This window comes from Nelumbo nucifera, chromosome 3 (assembly GCF_055504915.1).
Source record: "Nelumbo nucifera cultivar China Antique chromosome 3, China Antique-T2T, whole genome shotgun sequence".
Lineage (NCBI taxonomy): Eukaryota > Viridiplantae > Streptophyta > Magnoliopsida > Proteales > Nelumbonaceae > Nelumbo > Nelumbo nucifera.
Genome location: NC_142651.1, coordinates 22,209,099 through 22,233,465, shown reverse-complemented (window position 1 = coordinate 22,233,465; position 24,367 = coordinate 22,209,099). Strand labels below are relative to the sequence as shown.

Here is a 24,367-nt window from a genome sequence, read left to right as displayed (position 1 = left end):
CGGGAAACGGAACGGGATTCCAAAAACACTCACCCGGGAAGAAGACTGAAGTAGACCGCGAGAGCTCGAACAAGCAAGGAAACCTGGGACGCGAGCTGCAAAGCCTGGACGCGAGCTGAAACTTAGGCGCGAGCTCAAGATGTACAACAGTAGCAAGGACGCCCCCCCCCCCCCCCCCCCCCCGCGCACTATTTATATCCACAGCGATCGGAAAGCGACGGCCCAGATCGAAGCCAATCCAACGGCCCACAGCCGCGCTAAGCCGCACGTCTTCCAAGACCAATCAGCGCACGTCTTTCCGAAACTGACGGAGCGTTGCGCACGTCTTGTCAAAGGACAGGTGTCGGCACGCGTCTTCCCGAAACTGACGGGGTATCGGCGCACGTCTCCTCGCAATAAAAGCGTCTGCAGCACAACTCTCGAACAACTGCCGTCACGACTCCCAAACGCGCGCCCTTTTTTGAAAATCAAATTAGAGCAAGCGCGCTCGGCACGGACCAAAACCCTCCTGCTACCTTGCAAACTCCCCGCGCCAAGACAGGACCGTTGTTGTAGGGAGGGGGGGGCAATTGATGAAGGGAAATTTGGCCTGACCTCGCGATCGCCCGACACGTGGCAAAGGCAAGCAGCTTGGGACAGTAGAGCGCCCAAAGCAAACATCGGAAGCAAGTCCAAGCTCACTACCGAGCCCGAACTCCAGACCGCTGTACTTAGTCCGAGCTCCTTGTTGAGAGCGAGCTCCCTGTTAAGGGTCCGAGCTCCCTAAGTAAAAACTCGAGCTCCCTACTAGGAGCCCGAGCTCCCTGTTAAGAGCAAGCTCCCTAAAATCCGAGCTCCCTATTAAGAGCAAGTTCCCTACTGGGAGTCCGAGCTCCCTATTAAGAGCGAGCTCCCTACTGAGAATCCAAGCTCCCTACAAGGAGCACGAACTATACTGGGCCCCAAGCCTCACAAAGCTGACCCGAGCTGGCCCATGGCAGCTCGGAACACTCCAAACCGAACTCAAGACACCTCGCTCGCCACTCCAACACTTCACTTCCAAAGCACCAGGCCAGCCAAACGTACCCGACACCAAAGACGTCTGTATCCAAGGGCGACGTACCTGACTGATTTGGGATTTGACGCTTGACAGTCGCATTTCAAACGGCTTCCTGCTACCGCCACCTGCAACCGTCGTCACTAGCCGCAGAGACGGCTCCGACAAAAGGAACAGTGGCGGTTCTGTCCGGCCAGAGGAAATGACATCCGAACTGGCAGGAGTTCAGAAGTAATCATGCCCGACCTGACGGAAGCCTGGAAGTGAGTGCGCGAGGTGGTTATAAAAGGCTTCTACCCCCCAGGAACGAGGTATGCTAACTTTCGCGCTATCTGGTTTATCTTGCCTTTGAAGGATTCTAACTTGAGCTTCGGAGCCCTTACGCCGGGTTCTCCCCGGAGCTTCTCTTCTCCCTCCGTTTCAGGTCCCTGTTACTTAGTTCAGAGACAAGATCATCGACAGCTAAGACCGGCCAGATTGTGCATCATCAATACTAAAATAAAATATTTAAATTGTAAAGCTGTACTTAGTATCTATATAGAGGTTTTTTTTTTTCAATCTCAAAATATATATTTTAAAGGCAAAGCTAATATTGCATCAAGGAGTTTGCATCTCCGCCCCACGGCGCCTTGCCTCACAATCGCCCCACACAATATGCGACTGACACCTGTTCAGTCACACGTGGTGGGGCATTTCCGTGTGTGGGGCTAATGGGATGGACATTAGGCCCGCCCGTTAGCCCCAAAACGATTTCACAAGAGCAAAGTTCGAGTTTCTCTCATATTCCCCCCCCCCCCCCCCCCGAACTTCAAATCTGAGTCTCTGACCCCATTCTAGCCCAAGCTCCGATCTCCGCCATCATCTCTGACACCGGCGATAGTTTTTGTCACCAAGTAAGTTCCAACCCTCGTCTTACCTGGTGATCTTCCTGAATGTCCGCTGGTCTTACCCCTGGGATAGACAATGAGGTGACAATTCCGATTACCAATCGGAAATCTCCAGCTCTTGACACACAGTCCCGTGATCTCCCTCTTCTTCAAAAGTTCTTTCAGCCTCGTGAAGTTATCAATCCTCCAAGTTAACTTCCCCATATGCCCATCAGACTTCCTTGCCCCACCAGGCCACCACCACTCCTCCTTCCAAGCAACCCCCATTCTTGGAGAAGCTACTAGATTCCTTAATCACATGGAACGAAGCACTGAAAACAGCAGTATCATCGAGAAGAAACCTTGTATCCGATCCAATAAAGTTCGACATCTTCATGTAGTCATTCCACATTTCCACCCAAGACTGGCGTTATCCCCACTCTTGTTATCAGCTGCAAACCGCCCATAAGAGTCCTTGTGCATGTGATTAAACCCAGATTTTTGGTTCAATACTGACATTCGGAACAAACACCAGCAGCTCCAATAGGAAATCACCGACTTCTTGGTGTCCTTACTCTCCAAATACATTGACAAATAGTCAACCCCATTTACGGAGCTCTGATAAACACTAATCTGGAGATTGCGTTGACAAATACTCAACCCTATTTACACTGAACACAAAAACATAGCAAAGGCTAAAGCTTGATCTTATGACTTTATGCATCAAACAGATCATTTTTTTTTTCACAAAAATGATTGCCGAGATCCGAGCTCGGGCTAGAACGGGGTCAAAGACTCCGATTTGAGATTCAAGGGGGCCAGAATATGGGAGAAGCTCGAACTTTGCATTTTGAGATCGTTTTGGGGCTAATTAACAAGCGGGGCTAACGTCTGTCCCATAAGCCCCGCACGTGGGAATGCCCCACCGCGTGCGACTGAATAAGTGTCAATTGCACGTTGTATGGAGCAAAGCGCGGTGGGGCGGAGATGCGAACTCTGCATCAAGAAGACATGTTGATAAAATATCTATTTCATGAAACGCCTTATGCATACAAGTATCAAGTAGGAGTCCAGCTTCAGTCAGGGCAAAGCCTGTTTCAACTGTTTTTACAGCCTTGTGTTGGAAATATCTCCTTAATTATGTGATTTATTTCATGCGAGATATTCCCAATGCAAAGGGCTGTTCGAAAGGTGCGAAGCACCGACTTGCCTTGATAGAAGCTAAACTCGGTGTTATGAGTATGACAAAAACCCCGTACAAGTATCAAGTGGTTTTATGAGTACAAGTATCAAACTCGTTGGGAGACTTGATTCTGTGCCAACACCGGAACAAACCGTTCATATATCAACAAGTCAGCCCTTGCTTGGTGCCTTAGCAGCAATTAGGGTTATCAACAGGTTAGGTCAGGATAGAGTGGTCCCAATTAGATTTAATTATTAATTTGGACAAAATCATTGATTCAGAATTGTCTTCCTTGATAATTGGATATGATTCAATAAACCCAATTATATTAAAAATAATGTTTATTTAATTAAATAATAATTTAAGTCTTAAATTTTGATAAATAATCTTCATAACAAAATATTAAATTATTTATATATTAATAAATCAAATATTTTAACTAATATTATCTATTAAATTTATCATTTCAAACATAAAGTATGATGAAAAATATAAGAAAATCAGGAAAACTTGTATATATATGATAAAATAATTGGTTTGAATATGAATTGATTCCACACAAACAAGAACTGAAACTGACCCAATTAGGACAAAATCATGAAATCAGAACTGACATAATTGGGCAGAACGATCCATTGACAGCCCTTCATCCAATTGTACATGCTTTCTTGGAGAATAAAAGCCCATTTAGGGACCTCACCTAACAATTTAAGTTTTTAGTTAGGTTAAACGATTCGTTGAGATGATATATAGAGTATGAGAAAGGAACAAAAAAGATATATACCTGGAGATCAAGTGCAACGACAAAAGGGATGTAATCAGATAGGTTGAAGGTACCACCCAACCTAAAGAATTCTCGGACAACTGGTTTAAGACTGAAGTCACTGTGCTTGCTACCTATTATCATCCGGAAACTCATGTCCTCAATTAGGGATCAGATCTTCTCCTTGAGATCCACGATCATGTCAGCCTCAGCAGCTTGCTTGAGTGAAGTACAGAAGTGGGCGAACTCCTCTTTCCTCGTGGCTTTGAAGGAATGAACTTTTGAGTCGGTAAACAGTTCTGTGGTGCAGAGTCTGCGAATGAAGCGCCAATAGGGCCCGTATTTGGAGAAGGCCAAGCCCTTGGACCCGTATGCCATGTATTCAAAAGCCTTCAGGGTGGGTCGACTGGCAAAGGCAAGGTCGTGTGTCTTGAGGAACAAGGCGGCAGCCTCCGGCGACGACACCACTACCGTTGGCACCAGACCTAGCCGCATATACATTATGGGTCCATACTTGTTGGCCAACCGATGGAGGTCACGGTGGGGAAGTTGGCCCAACATGTGAAGGTTGCCGAGAACTGGCAGCCCCGGTGGACCGGGCGGTAGCCTCTGCTGTCCATACCAGAGCTTTAGTACAGACACTATCACTACTACTACTGCTAGCCCTTGGGGAATGAACAAGTTTGCTATTGCTAGCAGTATGGAGGATGAACATGTTTGCTATGTTGCTACTCCTATATATACTTGCAATATCTGATAGTTAAAAGACATGATAAACTTTTGCAAATAGATCTTGAAATTCCAAACATAATCATAAAAGTGATCCTTTGGTAATGTGATAAAAATGTGTGGGGGACAATGGACTTTTCATTTAATATGTGGGACTTACATACATTTTCTAAGATGGACCCCACATATCATTGGTGGACATGTATGTGGGGCCCACATACATTTTTCAAGGTGGTCCCACATACCATTGATGGGCATGCATGTGAGATCCATGTGGACATGTATGTGGGGCCCACATACAATTTTCAAGGTGGACCCCACATAACATGTCTGGACATGTATGTGTGGCCTACATATATTTTATAAGGTGGGTCCCACATGGCATTAGTGGACTCAATGTGTGAACATGTATGTGGGGCCTACATGCATTTTCAAGGTGGACCCCACATAATACCTAATGTGGGCCCCACACACCATTGGTAGGTCACATTCACACATTCAAATAGTTTTTTTGTGAAAAGATAATCCATTTTCTCCCAAGCGTGTGCTTTGAGCCACACGTTCGAAGAAGACGAGGGGGGGGGTGCTAAACCTGAAACAACCCAAATTAGGGCTGTTGGCGTCTTTTATGGGTTGGATCCTTTTCCCAATAGATCTTTCATTTGCCAAATAGGAAAAGCCCAGAATTCAGGCTTCCGAGTTTTTAAACAACTTGAAGCCCGCATGGAAAAACTTGTCAAACGCGGCCTAAGAGCCCATTTGGCTTGTCTTTCCGCACAATCTTTCAGCTGTTTACAAATTGGACATACCAATTTTCGGTCTATTCCTATTTGATTTGCGAAAGATATAGCCACCAAAAGCCAAAGCGCCGAAAGATATGAAAAGCCTATTTTGAAAAGCCAAAGTCGAAGCTGTTTAGCGTTCACTTTCCTATGGTTTAATTGATTAATTCTATAGGTAAATGTATCTGCAACCTTGCAACCTGAAAAAGTTGAGAATATGGTTGAATATTGAGATAAATATTATAGCAAACACCTAATGATGATTATGGATATGAAGCAAACGTAAGAAAACTTGGAGGGAGAAAACACATTACATATATATTGGAGATAATATACCCACATTAAGATATCATTCATCAAACAGTTCACATGACTGTGTAATAGAAAGGGGAGAGTGTAGAAACCAAGAGTTCTCTCACCAAAGATCTTTCATTTCTCACACATGTATACTTATTTTTAGAGTAAATTGCTGAAACATCCCCTGAAGTTTTTGGCTGTTGCTGAAACTTCTCCTAAAGTTTTATCATTACAATCATCTCCCTTGAATTTTTTAACATAATTGCAAGTAGGCACTCTCTATTAGAATCCTCTAAAAAGAGGCATGAAAATGTCCAAAATATCCATACAATTACTATTGAAGCTAGTTTTTATAGAAAAAAAAACAACCAATTTCAGAAATAGAGAATTTAAAGTTGTAGCTTTACATTTGAACATTTGATATGAAGAGTAAATTTGGAAAGTAAATCAATTTCGGAAAAGATAATGGTAGGGTTTGAGATTATGAAGAGAAAATTTGAAAAATAAACATTTAGGTCAAAATAATTGTATGGGTATTTTGGACATTTTCATGACTATTTAATTTTTAGAGGATTTTAGCAAAAGGGGTCTACTAATTGCAACAATGTCAGAAAATTCAGGGGGGTGTGATTGCAATTACCTAACTTTAAGGGAGGTTTCAACAACAACTAATAACTTCATGAGAGGTTTCAGAAACTTACCCTTATTTTTAAACTAAATTATTTAAAATATAAGAGGTTATAATAAAAATTATTTTAAGCCTTAATTTCATCTAATAACCTTGAGCTACAGATGGGGGAAATACTTTGGGATGGCAAGCAAATGGTTGGCCCTTGGCACGGAGGGGCCGAACTTCTCTCTCATGTCCAAATCAGATGGTGATGACATACCATTTAATTTGGAAGCTCCCAATTAAAGCAATTAATGCATCAATTGAGCTAATACCAGACGAATCACCGTGAGGCCCAATTGCATTCCAGGGCAACTTCTTCGACCAGATCCGAATGGGAGAAGCTGGAAGTGATCACGTCCCCTTAAATCCACATCAGTCCCCATAAATCTTTCAGGGATGAATTCCTGATCAGCATTCTCCGACCACACACTAGCTAGGGTCCCGTCCAATGGCCCAAACATTGATCAGAACACGATCGAGATCTCTTTGGTATATGGTATCCGTTCACTATGACGTCCTCCATGGACTCATGTGGTAGGATCGAGCAGTGGAGCTACAGGATGAAGCCTCATGCTTTCCTTCATTACCATGTCCAAGTCTTCTAGCCTTATCAAATCCTCCACCAATCGATCCATGCCAACTACTTCCCTCAATTCTTCTTGGACCCGTTTCATCACCCTTGTATGTCTCAGTATTTCTGAGAAACCCCACTCGATAGCAGTTGCCGATGTGTCCATTGCACCCACAAGCATGTCCAAGATTATTGCTTTGATATTGGTCCGATCAATGCCGATGATATTAGACAGCTCCTTTGCTGCATCCTGGGGCTCCATCAAGGACAGCATCACATGGGCAAAGTCCCTATGATGCCCTTGGTGATTGTTAGTGTATTGTACATGCTCATCAATGATCTTTTCCAGGAATTCATCCAATAGCTTGCTAACCTTCTTCATGTCGCGACTCAATCCCTGGAGGCAAGACTGTGAGTATATAAGTAATAGATTTTATTAAGTTTCGTGGGTTTCTTATTGATTGTGTACACAGACTGACTTCTCATTTCATACATTTTTCTGCTTAATTTATTATGTTTAATTAAAGAAAAGGGTTTTTTGAGTTTGGATTTCCTCTTTATAGAATTGGTCCTCACAGCCCTTTCAGCCGCACATCACATTGAGAACATTTCTGTATTTGTATATTTTTATTCATGGAAAGATATTTACATGTGATGTAGCGCGATCTGGTCACTCCTATCTGGCAAGAGCCTCGCTCCTAACTGGCAACGAACAACACCTGAGAAGGAGAAGAAGATGAAGGATTCCCGAGGAGCTCGCTCGGCGGGAATACTTCGATGCTTAAGTTAGAACTCGGTGGAGAGCTTTAGAGAGCAGTAAAGGAAAATAAGAGCTAAGAGTGAAGATGCACAATTTTCGATTACCTTTTTCCTTGGGGGTCGGAGCCCTTATATAATAATGCTTTGTCAAATCGGGTGTAACCGCCTCTGATTCTCTGCTACAGCCGTTATTCGCCAGGCTGATTCGATTGGTGCAGGTAATCGTCACAGAGTATGGCCCTGTCAGTCGAGAGACGTTAAGCAGAGCCGGCATGCACGCCGCCGCCTGACGTGCGACGTGGGTGCAATCCTTTGGACTGGCAGGTGCTACATCGTCAGCCAAGAGACGCGGGAGCAGTCTGACAGGCACGATCTTGTCAGATAAGAAGTTTCCCTAAGGCTCCGGGTTACTCAGTAGCGAGCTCCTTCGTAGCGAGCTCCCTTGTAGAGAACTCATTCATAGCGAGCTGCCTTGCAGCAAGCCGTTCTGTAGCGAGCTGTCTTGTGGCGAGTTGTTCTGCTGGGGTTTCAGCGAGTTCTTTACGCCGAGTTGTGACCAAGCTGTCACTTACGTCGAGTCATATCCACGTGTCCCTTAGTTAGGAGGTCGGGTGAAATCACCCTCCATCAATTGCCCTCCACTCATCGGGCTAAGGGTCTTACTCTAGCGTAGGGCGTTCATGAAGTTACGGGGGGATTTGACCCATAATTTAAACTAGGTTGATTGACCGCATGAAGTATACGTGTGGATGTCAGGCGATTTCTGGATTTTTCGGGCGCCAAAAAATGTGCCAAACTTCCTTCAGTTTCAGAAGATGTGCAGCCGACTTTATTTCAGTATCGGAAGACATGCAACCGGTTTGATTATGAGACGTTGGATTCGCTTTGATCGAGACCGTTGGTTTTCAGGCACAACAGCTATAAATAGGAGGGTCCCAGGCCTCATTTTCTTTACGCCAACTTGCCTTGCTTTCAATTTTGAGGTCTCCCCGTTCTCGTCGCTTTCTTAGTTCACTTTTCTGGTGAGTCCTCTACTCTGTCCAAACAATGTCTGGGTATCCGTACTACGGTGGATTTTCTCGAGACGATAGTCAGGGTGAGGTCCCCTCGAGCTCGGGGGGAGCTTGGGGGTTCTCCGAAGGGCAGGCTCCGGAGGTCTGAGAGGCCTCCGGTAACTCGACTTCCACTTCCCGGGGTCAGGAGCCGGATAGCTTCGGCCCTTCCTCCATGTCAATGGAGAGGATTCGGGCCCTAGTCTTTCAGTATGGCCTCCCCAGGGATCTCATCTACAACCTCCCATCCAGTAACTATCCCTGGGAGCACGGCCACGATGAGATCGTTATCTTTGAGGAGCAGCTCGTGGCTGGTCTCCGACTCCCTCTACACCCTTTGATAGTGGAGGTTCTTACCCATTTCAATGTCACCATAGACCAACTCCACCCGAACTCAATCCGGAATGTGGTTGGGACAATTTCTCTGTTTTTCGAGTACTGTCTTCCTCTTTCCCTTGATATCTTTGCCACTATCTTGTCAATTAAGAATGCCTCGCCTGGAGCCCCTCCAGAAAGGCGCTCTTATTACTTTTTCCCCCGTCCTGGCTTCAAGCTCCTCCACGAGCTGCCTAATAGGATCCCAGCCTGGAAGCAAGGTTATTTTGTAGTTCGCAACCGCGAGGGGTGGCCCTTTCCGACCCACTGGAGGGCCGCCATTCAGGATCCGAGCGTTGACTAGGACCGGAAGGTTCGGGAAACACTGCAGTCTTGGGCGGGGGTAGGCTTCCTCTGTTCGGACTACTTGGCTGAGGACAAGCTCTTGCAGGCTGGCTTGAGCCCTGGTATGTTACCTTTAGGCCGCCCTCTTTTTTTTTTTTTTTTTGCAAGCTGGACTAATGCCTTGTGATTCTTGTAGCCAACATGTCTGGTGTGGATGCACGTCTCCTGTTCGAGGCTGTGGATGTAGCCTTTGTTCCGCGGGAAGCGGCGAAGAAGAAGAGGTCCCACCCCAGGAGCAGTACCCTCCGGCCGCGCGGTCCGGCTCCATCGTCTTCCCGCGGTTTCCTACCGAGGGGAGGGATGAAAGCATCACCAACTTCCTCGTGGTCTCGCAGAGGAGCTGACAGGCGGTCAATCATGAGGAGATGACGGACTGGGCCGGGATGCATCCTAGGCGGCTCTTTAAGCTGACCTCGACTCACTACATGGTGGTAAGTGCCTGCTTCTTCCCTCTTTCTCCTCCCCCCTTTTTCTTTCTCTTTTTTTTTTTACTTACCTCGGCTTTCTACTGGCAGTTGAACTCCACCATCCACACCATGGCCTATCAGTCTGCTATTCACTCCCAGGATGCCACCAACCAGAGGGCGGAAGTGCGGAGGCTCCAACGCGAGCTCGACCCGGCCCGGGATGAGTTCCTCCATGCTCAGAAGGGGAGCGAGGCCCAGGAACTGCTCGTCAAGGACCATGAAGCGCTGATCTCCCAATTGTCTGAGGAGAGCGCCCGTTACAAGGAGGAGTCTTCGAGGGTGGCGGCAGAGAATGAGCTTTTTCGTCAGCAGGTCCAGAGCTTGGAGTCCACGCTCCATGAGCGGACCCGAAACTTCGACGCCGCGGTGGAGGAAGAGCGGGCTAAGGCGGTGGAAGACTTTAAAGAGTCCCAGTAGTTCTACGAATTTGTATACCATTTTCTTTTGATTTTTTATTTTTACCCTCTTGTAGCAAAAAGTACTTTCTAAAGCTTTATCACAAAGCCCTTTTTGACAAAACATGGGTTTAATGGGTCAAACGGAATTTTCTGCCCTCCGTGAATTGCAGCCATACAATATCAGTATTATGAATTGTGAGATGTGTAGCTGCAATTCAATGCGGGTAGGGGTGTGGGTAAGAAAAGTGAATTAGAAATCTGGGTTCCAATAGAATAATAGTTAACAAATCATAAATAAGGAGTTCCACGTAAAATAGGAAACGACATGGTTTGGTTTTCGGGTTATGTTCCCATCTCCCTACGCCCGGTTCGACCTATTTGGATTTTGACTTGGCAACGATATTGGTCAAGGATCGGTTCAAATGTGATAGCTTTCCACGACAAGGACTGAAAGATCATCTACGGTGGTCTCTCAGTCTCTCCGACTAATTATTTACCGTGGACATCATCAGGATCAGGAGTCAGAACATGTTAATTACGTACACTCCCCACCCGCCGACGGCCGACGTCTTTCAGTCCTTGTCGTTTAGAACCTGGAAAAGATTCCTCACTTCCCCTTGGACGGCAAAAATTAAAGTAGGCTGCCCGCTATATCTTGCTTTAATTTGATTGATTAATTGCTACGCCAGAATAACGACACGCAGTGCTTAATTCGATCAGTCCAGATGGCTGTTTTTCTTTCTCTATTATCCTCATTTCATTTTAATTTATTCAATTTAACTACTATTGGCCTTAATTAATTTTTCTGTTAGTTAAGTAAATCAACATGGCCGGGCCCATCACCGATTCCTTTAATTTTAGGATATTTCTCACATGTATTCTTGCAAGTTGCAGCGGCACAAACACATCATGTTCGTCAAAAGTTGCTTTAATTTAGGCCGACCACTATTTGTGTACTTTGTGATTTCTCATTGACATAGGATTTCAATCAAGGATTATTCATGCACCCAAGAAATAAGAAGAAAGATTGGAATATGGAGTCCATTTTGAACTGAAGGGAATTGAAAGTACTAATTGATTTACAGGTTTCTTTTCAAGTATCAACTCCTTCGGAATTGTTGGTAATTGGCTAGGTCAAGACTTAACAGCTTCACTACTCTTACTCTACCTCTCATCTCTATATATCTCGCAGATCGTATTTAATATATAATTTGGGTCTAGATGCTACACCTACATACATAAATTTTGATAAAACTAATCATGGGTTAAAGGTTGATGAAGGCACTGATGTGAGAGATCATTTCACGGGTTCGAGGTTGGGAGAGGTGAGAATTGTGTAGAATTTGAAATGCATGGCCTACTCCCCTGCACATCAGTTGCTCCACTCTCTTATTACCTGCCTTGATCATGGCACTGCAGAATTCCAAGTTTCTGTCCTTGAGTATATCCATCTCTGAGATGAACACCATGGTTGGGGGAATTCTCGAGGTCTCCAACATAGCTGAACCATTATTAACAAGAGGATTGCACCAGGGATGGTCACGGTTGGCTCCAACAGGCAAGGCTAGTCGCCAGTAAACGTCCGAGGCTGTTAAGCTCAGGGCCGAAGTAGAGGGCTGTGCTGTGTATAACTCGGAATGGGTTCGACCTTCTCCACCGAAGAACGGTTGTATCAGTATGGTCCCCTTGAGACAGAATGGCTTTGAAGCCATGGATTCGGATGATTCAAAGGAGCCCAGTCGGGTGGCGACATTGTGGGCTATGTTGGCGCCTGCGCTGTCGCCAGCCAAGAACACTTTGGAAAAGTTGCATTGGCTCCACCACCACCTTTGGTCAGTACTAGACCCATCGGAAGCCTGCTGCTTCACCCACAAGAGAGCATTACAGCCATCTTCATAGGCCGCCGGGAGACGATTCTCCGGTGCCAAACGGTAATTAACAGACATGATCAAGCAACCGGCTCTGGATGCCAAATTGGCCAGGAATTCATGGTAGCACTTCCAAGCGGCGGAGCCTACGCAGAATCCGCCACCGTGGAAGTAAACAAGTAAAGGTAGCTTTCTCTGGCATCTGGGCACATAAAATCGTGCCCATACATTGCTAACTTTGTTGATTATCACATCTCTTGATGTCACGTGAGGCTGTGGAGCCACAGTGCATGCCACATTTGGGACGACCAGAGGACGTTCCAGGTGTCCATCCTTGTACACTGTGATGATCCCCTCGATCTCGTCAGTCACAATTCCATGTTGGCGACGGTCATGTCCGATTGAGAGGCTCATCCTTGGATCCACGGATATGGCAGCCATTCTTCTTCTTCTGCTAAAGAGTAGTAATCCTCCGTCTCACTTACATTAATTTGGTCCTTCATCTGTCCTTATATAGAGGCCAGCTAGGAGGCTTGGGAGATAAGCCCAACAGAATGTTTGCATTGTGAAGAAGAGTCGTCCATCTTTTTAACTTCACCCAAGTGGGCAATAGGCAATATAATTGGTCATATATATGTATCTTCACGTGGACTCCTGGTCCAGGCCTTGTGTACGTGTTGTGTGGATTCCCATTGCTCAACGCCTTTACCCTAATCCATCGTAACCAATCTGAAAATAATGTTAATTTCAGTCATGGTCTCTTGCATCTCGGTCGTAACTCGTAACAAATTAAATTTGAAAATACTTTTCCAACACGTTACAACATAATCTGTATTCGCACACCATAGTGGGTTCCATTCTAAATTCTCAGATGTGCGGACATAGATCATGTTGGAACAATATTTTGCTATGTATGAAAAGATATGGACTCCTCACAGCCTCACAGTCACAGGTAGGTGGTTGTGTCGTAATCTCACAAGTCACACCCAACCCACTCTGCTGCCAACGACCCGGTAGGCGGTAGTAGTTCAATTGGTCATTCGGCTCCATCAGGAGGCGCAGATTTAGATACGCGGAAGCGTAGGCTTTCCACGTAGTCCCGTGCATGTATCCAACTATCCACCTTTCCACCTCTGTGGCTGTGGGGACCAAAGCACTGGAAAAACAACAAAAACAAACCAATCCTCCCCAGCTTGTGCTTGTGATAGTATTAAATTAGCCTAACCATTACATACTTTAACACGTTTTATATAAACTAGAATTAAGAGCCCGTTTGGTTTTCGGGTATAGGTGTCTTGAATTGGAACTGGAATGGCTTCCGATTCCCTGGGATTCCCCATATGAGGGAATGGCCATTCTAGGCTTCCCCTTTACGAATGGGATTCCCATTTCAGAGACCGTTAAGAAGTAAAAAACTCCTAACAGAAAATCCGTCTAAATCCTAATACTACTAAAATATTAGTAAAACAATAAAAATATATTAACAATTAAATAATGAATTATTAGTAAAGTAGTAAAAAATTAATAGGACTATAATAAATTATTAATAACAAACAAAGATATTAATTATTAAATAACAAAATAACAATAATAAGGCTGTGTTTGGTTCTAGTGCAATTTTATTTGTACTAGTACAAATGCATGAAAGTGCAAATGAAAAAAAAAATGTAAATTGTGGTTTAATTTTATATATTCAGCTTCATGTCTTAATTTAGTTCATTTGTACTGCAATCAAACAAAATAAGCTAAAATTTGATACAAAAATATATATCAGAATTTACACTCAAATAATTTGCATTGCCATAGTTTTGTATCAGTTCAAATTTATTGGCATTGCAGCCAAACACAGCCTAAAGTACAAGCAAAATATTAATATAATATAATTAAAGTGATAAAATAATAATATATTTATTATTAAATAAATTAATAATAAAATTATAAGATATTAATTATTAAGTAAGATGCCCATATTACATTCAGTTTCTTAACTGAAATGATTGTCAGTTAGTTTGATACTTCAATTACTTTGGGGTGAATTTAAAGCTATTTAATATTTTATTTTTAAAATTAAAAAAAAAAACACAAAATTCTAAAACTGCATTTTAGAATATAGTATAGATTGGTTACAAAAATCCAATATAATTTTAATTTGGAAGTCACATGCATGAGATTAATCCAGTTGATTTTAGTTTTTTTTTTTTTTGTTCTTCCCTTAGCTTGCTGAGAACAAACTTAAAACAGTCTAGACTTTTCTATTGTGAATCCCTTTTTCGATTGATGCTGAATTTATATTCTGGGAAATGGAGATGTAAAAATATGAACAAGATGATTAAATTCCTCGTTTCCTTGTATAAATGAATTTCCAAACACCCTATAATTAATATATATATTATGTACAATCGGGCTCATCCAAGAGGCAACACACGGCCTCAGGGGAAGACGTTCACGCCTCATTTTGTCAAAGAAAGACAAATTGTATATAAAAGGAAATGCTTTTATATGGTTTAAATTGGTCAATTAATTTCATGAAGAAATGGGCAAGCGACCACTAGAGACTTTAACATTTTTTAATTGTGGATTTCTTTTTCTTGGCTTATTTCGAAGAGAAGAAACCAGAGCTCTCACAGCGACGCAGGCCTCAAAATCAACACAATTCCGCCTTAATTAGGTCGAACGCCATTGGGAAGAGTGGCCTGAGATAGACGGTAGGATTGTGGAAATGTGCACACCACATTAAAAGTTGTATTTGGTGAGTTCGTATGGATTATATACAAATCGTGCACAAAAATTATTAAACTTCGTCACTCCATGCATGGAGCTAGAAAGGTTAATTTTACGTCTTCATTTCATAAAACAGCCCCCCATAAGATATGCCTGTTTCAACTATACAGAAACAACCTTCGATATGTAAAATTAACGATGGTACCACACACAATCAAGGTTCAAATTATCATAATCAATATACAAAAGATATAATATAATTGAGATTAGGGTATCTGTGACCCTAATTGTACCATATTCTACGACAAATATATATAACCAAAATGATATCAGAATAGCATTTGACAACACTACTTTTCCTATAATAGTCCACCTCATGGTTTTCAAAACCAGACTGGACCAGAAAAACCGAGAACCGGTCAAATGATCAGTTCCGTTTGAACCGTTTAACGGTTTTGACTGTTTTTTATATTTTTTTAATTTTTTGTTAAAACAGACTAATCATTCGATTCAAACAATCAGACCATTCGACCCAAAAACTAAACCCTTGACCCTTTAATGTTAATAGCTTCCATGTAGAATCATGCAAGCGGGTCAAAGACCAATTGCTGATCACTTGAGCCGAGCCACTTGATCTACTGTATTCTTCCGGAATTGTGAGGAATCATGGGGAAGAAAGCTCTGAAGCAAAAAGCAGCTAGGGTCATTGTACCATGTCAACATCACTTCTCATCAGCAGCTGTCAATGAGATGTGTAATATATTAAAAGAAGATTGGTCCAAAACTAAAGTAGGCACGCGGATAGGAATGTCTGAGGAAGATTTTTTTTTTTTTTTGAAAAGAAAGAAGCAAGAATTTTTCACTTCTTTTCTTTTCAAAAAAAAAAAAAAACATAAAATAGGAAGATAAAATCAAATCTGAAGTAAAGACACTCAACCGGTCAACCCATTTGCACTCCCATGCATTTACATCGATGTAAATGAAATTTGTACTTGATTTTGATCATACTGTCCTATTGAATGCAACTCGTGGCCATTTGATTGTAGAGTCTATCTAATTACCTAAAAATTTAAGGTTTTCACTAGTTCAATTTTATGGGTTTATGTGAGCCAAGCGCTGATCTCATCAATCACCTTGAACTCATCACGGGTCTATGCTAGCTAACCCGATACCAACTCATGGAATGTGAACCCAAGCTGTCCAAGTCTAAACCATGAGCACTAAATAGGCCCAATTTCATAATGGGCTTGTGGGGCAGAGCTAGACCATGCTCAAGCTACGTTTTTGATAATTGATGCCATGATCATGAGCCCCCCTGAGATGTGAGGTTTGATGAATGTGGCCATCCCATGCATTCAGAATCAGTACCAACATTTGAGCCAGAAAAGAACAAACTACAGTGTCACTCATGAGGCCCATGCATCAGGCAGTGTCTTACCCTTTTCCACTTCATAGAGGCCCACACCCACGTGCCCATCATTTGACAGGTCCCACTTCGGAAATAAATCCCTTATCCCAAGAAGGAAGAATCTAATCCCCAAAGATCATCAGAAGAAGAAGATTTGCAAAATTGGACTAGAAACAGAGCCCATCAGTGTACATCCGATGTGTGAGATCAAGTTGAAAGTCGAAACTGGTAGAGACAGAAAGTGAACACGGGAAGTCCACGCGGATAGAGAAATAGAAATCTTTATTCCTCACTCCTCAGACATTCCTTCTTTCTTCCTCTGCTTTTTGACTTGGTCTCGTCCTCAACTTGCCAAGAATCAAGAACCCATCCAAATTCCAAAGCCCAAGCCATTGAGAGAATAATTGATTGACTTCGTTAGTTCTTCTTCCTAATTTCAAGGGAAATGGATGGCATATACTGAGTAGACCACTTATTAGGGAACAAAACAGGTAGTAAGTGAGGTGCAAGGGACGACCTTGGAGTGAGTAGTGGTCAGCATCTCTGGGTCCACGTATTATTCCACACGGATGAGTTGTTGACTCTGTAAGTAAGTCAATCGATATCTTTATTCATCATATATATATATATATACTCTCTTCTCTTTTTTCGCCACCTCTGTAATTTGCATGCAAAAAAGATGATAGAGCGAGAGAGTGAGTGAGTGAGACTGAGAGACCATCTTTTGTCCATTAATGTTTTTAAAACATCTGAATATGTTCCATTACTATCCTGATCAAGGCCCAGAAACGCACACAGAGGAATCTTTTAATATTGAGGCAACTTGTTTTAGGGTTCGACCACAGACATGCATTAATTGTAAAAGCCATGGCGCTCCATATGGTGGAGTTCTCCATCTGATCAGCATTCAGCAATGTGCTTTGGCCGCAGGATTCCTCTACGTTGAAAAATGGGCGGGGTTGTCCTAATCGACTTGATTTTGATCTCTTTGTCTGCTAGTTAGCTTATTGCCTTATTGAGTGAAGTCTAAATGAAAATGACCCAGGAATCTTCTACTTGGCTACTTCATTTGGAGCCAGGAAAACGTCTCCATGATTCTCCATGCGACAAAGAAAAGAACACCGACGCTAAGGTGGGTCTGCAAAATACATCCAAAGTAAAATGCCATGAATTCAGGTTTTAGCCCAAGGCTCTACGCCTGATTTCACCTCGTCTGTCGCCTGTGACAAGCAGGAATCTCTAATTCGGTTCAGTGGGTGTGTTCCTGCACCTCCCTCCTATTTTGAGGGATGCTGACTGAGACCATATCAACTCTTGGGTTGGGCCATCAGCGGTGGCTGTGCAGACTAGGGTTTGGGCCCAATCCCAACCCAACCCAAGTTGCAGCTAGGCCCTACCCATTGACATTTATCACAGAGTAGAATGGAAAGTGTAGGAAAAAGTACAGAAGAAGATCCGACGTGGCAAGATGAAGGGTGGGCCCTCTTATGATTATTTTGGTCACGTACATGGGAAAATCTGATTGAAATGGTCCAAGCCTTTTGGTTGATTCAATTTGATCAGCTTTTTTTTTTGCTAATACAACAATACAAACGAAAATAAACGGGACGTCACTTAATATGCATGCAGAAGTATACAGCCACAGGCGTATGGCGTATCGCTGGCTGTAGGCTTTACCGGCTCATAGCTCCCTGCACGGTCGTCGGAAGCAATGCAACTCCTCGATGATGTCTTTCCACGTTCCCATGCCACCCTGCAGAGTAAATTAATTAACATCAGCCCACATATCTAAGCACTGTCTGTGTGTTTTTTGTAGAGAGAGAGAGGTACCAATAGACATGTCGAAACCACGGTTCTTGAGTTCTCTGTACTCTTGACACAAGGCACATTCCTCGCAACAGCAGTGAATACAGAAATCTGTGCACGGACTCTCTTCCAAGAAAAACTGCCCTCTTAGTTTGGATCGATAAAAGCACGAGTACAGACATGAGCAACCCGTTACGCACAGGATCAATGTGTACAGTGCTCCGCTTACTCCACATGCTGCACATAAATTTACCAATTAAGTGGTGACTGATTTGAGATCTCACACTTTAAACCAAATGATACATCTTGCGATTAGAGAGCTTGCCCACAAGTTAGAGTCTTAGAGACTTAGAGCAAGCAATTCGATCAACATATATATTTGTCCCTCTACAAACTTACACGTCGATCCCCTATCAACGATTTCTGCAATTCGGCCAAATGTAGCACATGGGCACCAGAACGTTAAGCAACCTGCAAATGATCGGTATCTAGATATTCGTAAGAAGAGAGAAGATGTGACATGTTTATCTATATTTTCGATCTCCAAAGAAATGCACTTACAGCTTCCAGCATCGTCGCAACAATCGCAGATACCGGTGGACCATGGCACTGGACATTGGGGTTGAATATAAATGGTGGTCTGGGGGGTTCGACGGTTAAGTCGGTTTGTTAAACTCACCGGTGCGCCGGTGCTTGTTGGTTGTTTACCGAAATGTGGTGGCGGCGGCGGCGGTGGTGGTGGTGCAGAAAGCACCGACGGAGAAGATGACTCATGAATGTCGTTGCAAGGATACATAATTGTTGTGACTTGAGAGGGGAGATAGAGATGAGTATTCTGTGGTTAATTTCTTGACGTAAGAAGAAGTGATGGAGCGGTGCAACTGTATGTTTTTCAGATTTGAATATCAAGTACAGTTTGATAACGGTTAACTACTTAGCGGTTTCTTATTGGATTGAGGAGGGATCTGTGTTGCCATTATCCTGAATTCCTTGAACAATTTTTTTCCGCTAAGGCTGTTTGGGAAAGAATTCCTTGAACAATTAGGCTGTGTTTGGTTTGAAGGAAAAAGTAGGGAAAGGTAAGAAAACCTTTACCAATCTTATATAAATTTCCTTGCCTTTCCCTACCTTTTTCCTTCAAAGGATGGAACATGGCTTAAAAGTATTGAACCATGAATATATAAATTTTGGATGCTCCAACATGATTTTACACCAGCACATCTCACCATGATATTGGGATCCACATTCGGATCTCTTCTACCCACATATCACTACAATGGCACATTAATTGAGAACATCTTATATCTTATGTATTTAAATGTTACCATTCATGGGGAGAGATGTTCCCAATGTATAGTTGTAGTATTGTGTGGGTAATATTCCACCACCAAATAGGAACACGATTTCATTTTTGGGCCAGTTCTAAATTTTTTATTTTATTTCCAACATCAATGAAAACAATTATTGTTTAACTACATGATTTTCTTTAATATGATTGATATAAAATATTAGAGATGTTTTTAATTTTTCTACAATTTTATATTTTTTGTAATTATTTCTATTTTGAAAGTTTTATTATTTAACAATGACATTATAGGATGACTCATTTCACTTGAATGGTTGAATTACTTACACACCACAGTGTATTTTTTGCTTGGTTTTAAATTTGGGTGTTATATTAAATGCTAAAAGTATTGAATATAGATGATAGATTTTATTTGAAGCAAAGAAAATTTATTAGTGAGGAAAAAATAATTTAAAAATAATATTTAATGAAAGAGATTGAAATTTGATACTTTAAATATAAGACTTAATGAGAGGGAATTGAATGAGGTAAAAAAGTAGTTTAAATTACATTTTCTGCCCATATAAGACTTAATGAGAGGGAATTAAATGAGGTGAAAAGTAGTCATTTAAAGTGCATTTTCTACTCTCACAATTAGAGAGGAACCAAATTCAAAAATAGGGATATTCTAATCAAACAAAAGTTTAACACTCTCATTCATACTTTAATAGTAATATAGATGAATAATAATAATAATAATAATTGATGCTAACTACATGATCAGTGACTAGAAATACAAATTTCTTAAGAAATGCATAGAAGAGTACTCCAGTTTTGCCTAAGAAATGTTAAGGATAAAACATATAAGGGGCTCTATTTGTTTGCACCTAGTCAATTTTACATTTGCTTGTTTATAACTATGATCTCCACTCTATACTAAATTTCTACTTTTTGTCTCATGCAATGTTAGCCATATAAATTTTATTTCTCAAAAAAAAAAAACTGATGTAAAATTTGCACCACCTTCCTCTTACTTCAATTCTCTTATATATATGGGGACCATGTCATCTTGCCTACTACCTCCTGTTTCATACAAAGGGAAAACCACATCATTTAAATTCTTGTTTTACTTTCATATACAAATAAGATAAAGTCAATTATAAAAAAAAAAAAAAAATGTATGCCTACTTACACTTTCATGCATTTAGACCAGTACAAATAAAAATTTCCCTATAAACAAACTGACCCCAAAGGAAGCCAAAAGGATAAATGAAATAAGCAGAACAAAATTTACAAATCTCCAATTAAGCAAACCGACTTCTCATCCCGTCATAGTTTGATGCGGGGGAGGCACCATGCTCGCTTGTGGTGTCTTCATCTGCTGCCTTGCCATGTTTCCATGCCATCCTAAGAAACCGGAGGTGTGTGTAGCATTATTCAGTAATCACCAATCATGCATCCAGCTACAAAAATTGCAATTTAGATCTCCTACCTCTTCCCATGAATGATGAAATGCAAATATGGGTGATATACTCAATGTACAGCTATAGTGAGACACACTTAAAGGTTAAAGATTAAACAAACTAAAGTCAAACCCATTGTGGCCAGTCGGATCGGATGGTCTCAACTCAAACCCAACCGAAGACTGCTACTGACCCAAAATTTTGTGGGTTTATTAAACCTCAGATAAAACACTCGTATTTTCCTTTGAGCTTAGATCTCTTATCCACAAGCTCTCCCACATTCCTACGCACAGGAGACTACAAGAATGCATTGAAAATACCTTGTCATTCATGAGATGTTCTTAACTTCTTATACATGGTTATAGTGTCTTGGGTAGGGATGTCAGCAAAGCTTGTGGATAGGAGATCCAGAATGCTCTCTTTTGTTTTAGGTTGATCTACCTTGAGTTGGGATCACCACCCAACAAAAACCACCCAAACACTTTCCAACATGATCTGTGTCCCTTCTAATATGATCTGTTTTGGGGGCATTTGGGGGCACAGATCACGTTTGAACGTGCTGGGAGTCTTGGGACAATCTTGTGTTGGGAGGAGATCCTAATTTGTCCACCTAGGATTTTATGCCCAAAAAATAGAAATTTTTATGAAGGTTGCGTTTGGTAGAGGTGTAAAATCGAACCGAGGTAAATTTTGCATACCAGTTCGATTTTGCATATATTTGATAAACACGTAATCTTTTAATTACACTGATAATCGATGTAATAAATGCATCAAAATTTCCAACTTTCTTCTTCTTCTCTCTCTCTCTTCCTCCAACAGAGAACAGAGAGGCTGGAAGCTCTCTCTCTCTCTCCAGAGGACGAGAACATGACCTGCGACCAGAACGAGAACAGAGAAGCACTCACCTGGCAAGGCATGAACCATTGTTTCCGCTCCCCCTCTCTCTCTTCCCCTCTCCATCTTCTTCTTCTTCTCTCTCACTTTTTGTTCAGCAGCTTGTTGGCTTCTCTGTTCTCTCCCCCTTCCTTCTTCTTCTTCTTCTTTATTGTCATCCTTGTACATTCTAACCGTTACACCAGGTGAGTGCAAAAGATAACCGGTGGTCTTCCAAACAAGCATCAGTATAAAACTTTTATATGACCGATTCATCTTTTACACTTATCTAATGAGCTGTTTTTCAAATACAACGGTGTAATTTTGTATTTACACCTCTACCAATCGCAGCCAAAAGAAAATTCATAATCGCAGCAAAACCTGTGCTTGCTTCGTCCATAAGCAGTTTGGATCTCTATACTCTTTTTTTAGGGCAAATTATTGATTCCCCCACCTTACAAATGTGTTACGGTTTGTAACAGTGACAAGTGGGGGAATCTTACACAATAAACTATCCAAACTCCATTGGGAGGGTATGTGTGTCATAGTTCATAGGTGGAGGTTATGTAAAATAAAAAAACAAATAAACATTTCACATTTGTAAGGTTGGATAAATCATAATTTTTACTCTTCTTTTTTTAATTTCTCATGCTTTCATGCACTTTCACATTGGAGGAAGAAAGTGTAGGAAATCGGAACAAGGGTCATGAACGGATTTTGGAAGTCTGATACCCGATCCGCCTATCTCGGGTTTAGGTTAGATTGAGATTTAACTTCATCTGATCTAATTAAAATTAAAGACCAATTATTTTATAATATGATTGATTCAATATATAAAATTTATACAGTTATATAAATATAAAAATATACAATTTTATATATTATACTATATATAAATTTATATAAAATAAACTCAATATTTCATATTATATTAATTATTTATTTTATTAAAAAAAAACGAATCAGATTAAAGTGTGAATCTAATGCAAGATAGGATTTGAATCCGTTCCAAGATCCTCAAATCCGATCAGATTGGGGTTCAGTTCCGATTAATCGGATTCAGAATCCGATTCAATCAGAACCGTAATCTGAAGTCCCTTCCCCTATTACGGTATTACCTATTGAAGGGTCAAAGCCTCTATGACGGAGTTCCCTGTATTCTTGGCAGAGAGCACAATATTCACAACAGAAGTGAACAAGCCAGTCGGGGCCGGGTGACTCCAGGAGCCCAAATTTGTTCCTCAGCTTGGTCCGATAAATGCACGAACAGACACAGGGGAAGCCGATAGCAAATTGGATCGCAGCATAAAGCAGCGCCATGAGCCCACAAGCTGCAACAAACAATAAAGCCACGTGTCAACATCTAAGAATATGTGACACAAGATCCAGATTGAGAAAGTTGATGACAATTGACAAGATAATAAGCGGATCTTGAATTGCGGACTTACGGGTTTGGCCATCGTCAACTATCTCTGCAATCTGTCCGAACGTCAAGCAGGGGAGGAAGAATGTAATAATAGCTGCAACAGAGAAATGTAATAGATGAATTTGGGTGCAATTGTACTAAATTGTGATAAAGAAAGAAACTTAATGAAGAGAAGAGATTGGATCTAACTGTTGGCGGGATCATCGAGGCAATCGAATAACCCGGATTTCCACCTTTGTTGAGTACACACCACCGGGTATCCCATGGGAATCCCAGTTTGTTGTGAACCTGGCGGTGGCTGAGGAGCGTAGTTTTCTGGGTATGACGGAGACGTGCACATCGGGTTTTGCATTGGTGGGTAGGGTCCTGGCGGAGGCGGGTATACGGGGCAATGCGGTGGTGGTGGGTATGGAGCCGGCAGAGGCGGGTACATCGTGCTTTGTGGTGGTGGTGGGTATTGATCCGGCTGAGGGGGTGGTGGTGGTGGTTGCGACTGTGGTTGCTTTATTGGGTCAGTTGACGGTGGTGGTGGTGGTGTTGTTGTTGGGGGGGGGAAAGGCTGAGGCTGGTTGGTCTCCGGGAGAGATGTCTCCGGTTGAGGATTCTCTCTCTGGAGACTAGCCATTTCGCTCTACCTCCTGACTTATGGCTCACTTTGGTTATTCCAACTCGTCGGAGGGGGGCAGTTTTGTAGAAACTGTGGTGGGAGATCGCTTAATTTAGGAGATATTCACTTTTGGTATGATAAATAAATAGCAAACGACTATGTGGACCAGACCGAGACCGGATTTGCTCCTCACACCAACATTGTTACAATACACTGCCATGAATTGGGAATATCTCCCCTATCCGTATATGTATTTTGCCATTCATGGGAGATGTTCCCAATACATGTAATATGAAGATAGTGAAATGAGTAAATCCGAATTTAAAAGGGACCATGGCGAAGAGTCTACTACATCTGTTAATAGCAAATAAGGTTAAACGCATCAGAGGTTAGTGCCATTTGTCAAATGAGAATTTGGATTTGCTCATAGAGCGCTTTTCACACCAATCTCACGTTTCTCTGTGTCGTTGTGCATTGAAAACATCTTACCATAAATGATAACATCATAATATAGGAAATGATTAGATGAGCTGTGAGATAAATGGCAATTGATAGCAGAAATACATGATACCGAAAAATTAAAGCTTGTAATCAATCCAACCCTATTAGAAAAG

General features: G+C 42.0%; 3 protein-coding genes and 2 pseudogenes across 5 annotated transcripts; all 5 read right to left on the bottom strand.

The window, feature by feature from the left end:
• Nucleotides 1-3,777: 3,777 nt before the first annotated feature.
• On the bottom strand, nt 3,778-4,537 carry LOC104603469 (cytochrome P450 CYP736A12 pseudogene; annotated as a pseudogene).
• Nucleotides 4,538-6,442: 1,905 nt separating this feature from the next.
• Nucleotides 6,443-7,318, bottom strand: LOC104601610 (cytochrome P450 71AU50 pseudogene; annotated as a pseudogene).
• A 3,996-nt stretch (nt 7,319-11,314) lies between these two features.
• Nucleotides 11,315-12,765, bottom strand: LOC104601602 (putative carboxylesterase 17). The gene has a single exon (XM_010265002.3). It carries the CDS (start codon nt 12,603-12,605, stop codon nt 11,562-11,564), a length of 1,044 nt encoding a protein of 347 aa, XP_010263304.1. The 5' UTR covers nt 12,606-12,765; the 3' UTR covers nt 11,315-11,561.
• Nucleotides 12,766-17,734: 4,969 nt separating this feature from the next.
• On the bottom strand, nt 17,735-19,843 carry LOC148801021 (protein PLANT CADMIUM RESISTANCE 2-like). Of its 2 annotated transcripts, XM_088899726.1 has the most exons (4): nt 18,661-19,835; nt 18,499-18,570; nt 18,124-18,336; nt 17,735-18,046 (listed from the first exon to the last, which is right to left on the bottom strand). In XM_088899726.1, the coding sequence occupies exons 1-4, from the start codon at nt 18,893-18,895 to the stop codon at nt 17,967-17,969; spliced, it is 600 nt and encodes a 199-aa protein (XP_088755852.1). In that variant the 5' UTR covers nt 18,896-19,835; the 3' UTR covers nt 17,735-17,966. The 2 variants fall into 2 exon arrangements, with proteins under 2 accessions (XP_088755852.1, XP_088755851.1); XM_088899725.1 differs by having other exon boundaries at nt 18,499-19,843.
• A 650-nt stretch (nt 19,844-20,493) lies between these two features.
• Nucleotides 20,494-23,821, bottom strand: LOC104603463 (protein PLANT CADMIUM RESISTANCE 4-like). Of its 2 annotated transcripts, none has more exons than XM_088899724.1 (4): nt 23,336-23,821; nt 23,169-23,240; nt 22,839-23,051; nt 20,494-20,847 (listed from the first exon to the last, which is right to left on the bottom strand). In XM_088899724.1, the coding sequence occupies exons 1-4, from the start codon at nt 23,769-23,771 to the stop codon at nt 20,822-20,824; spliced, it is 747 nt and encodes a 248-aa protein (XP_088755850.1). In that variant the 5' UTR covers nt 23,772-23,821; the 3' UTR covers nt 20,494-20,821. The 2 variants fall into 2 exon arrangements, with proteins under 2 accessions (XP_088755850.1, XP_019053054.2); XM_019197509.2 differs by having other exon boundaries at nt 20,494-20,791; nt 23,336-23,819.
• Nucleotides 23,822-24,367: the final 546 nt, after the last annotated feature.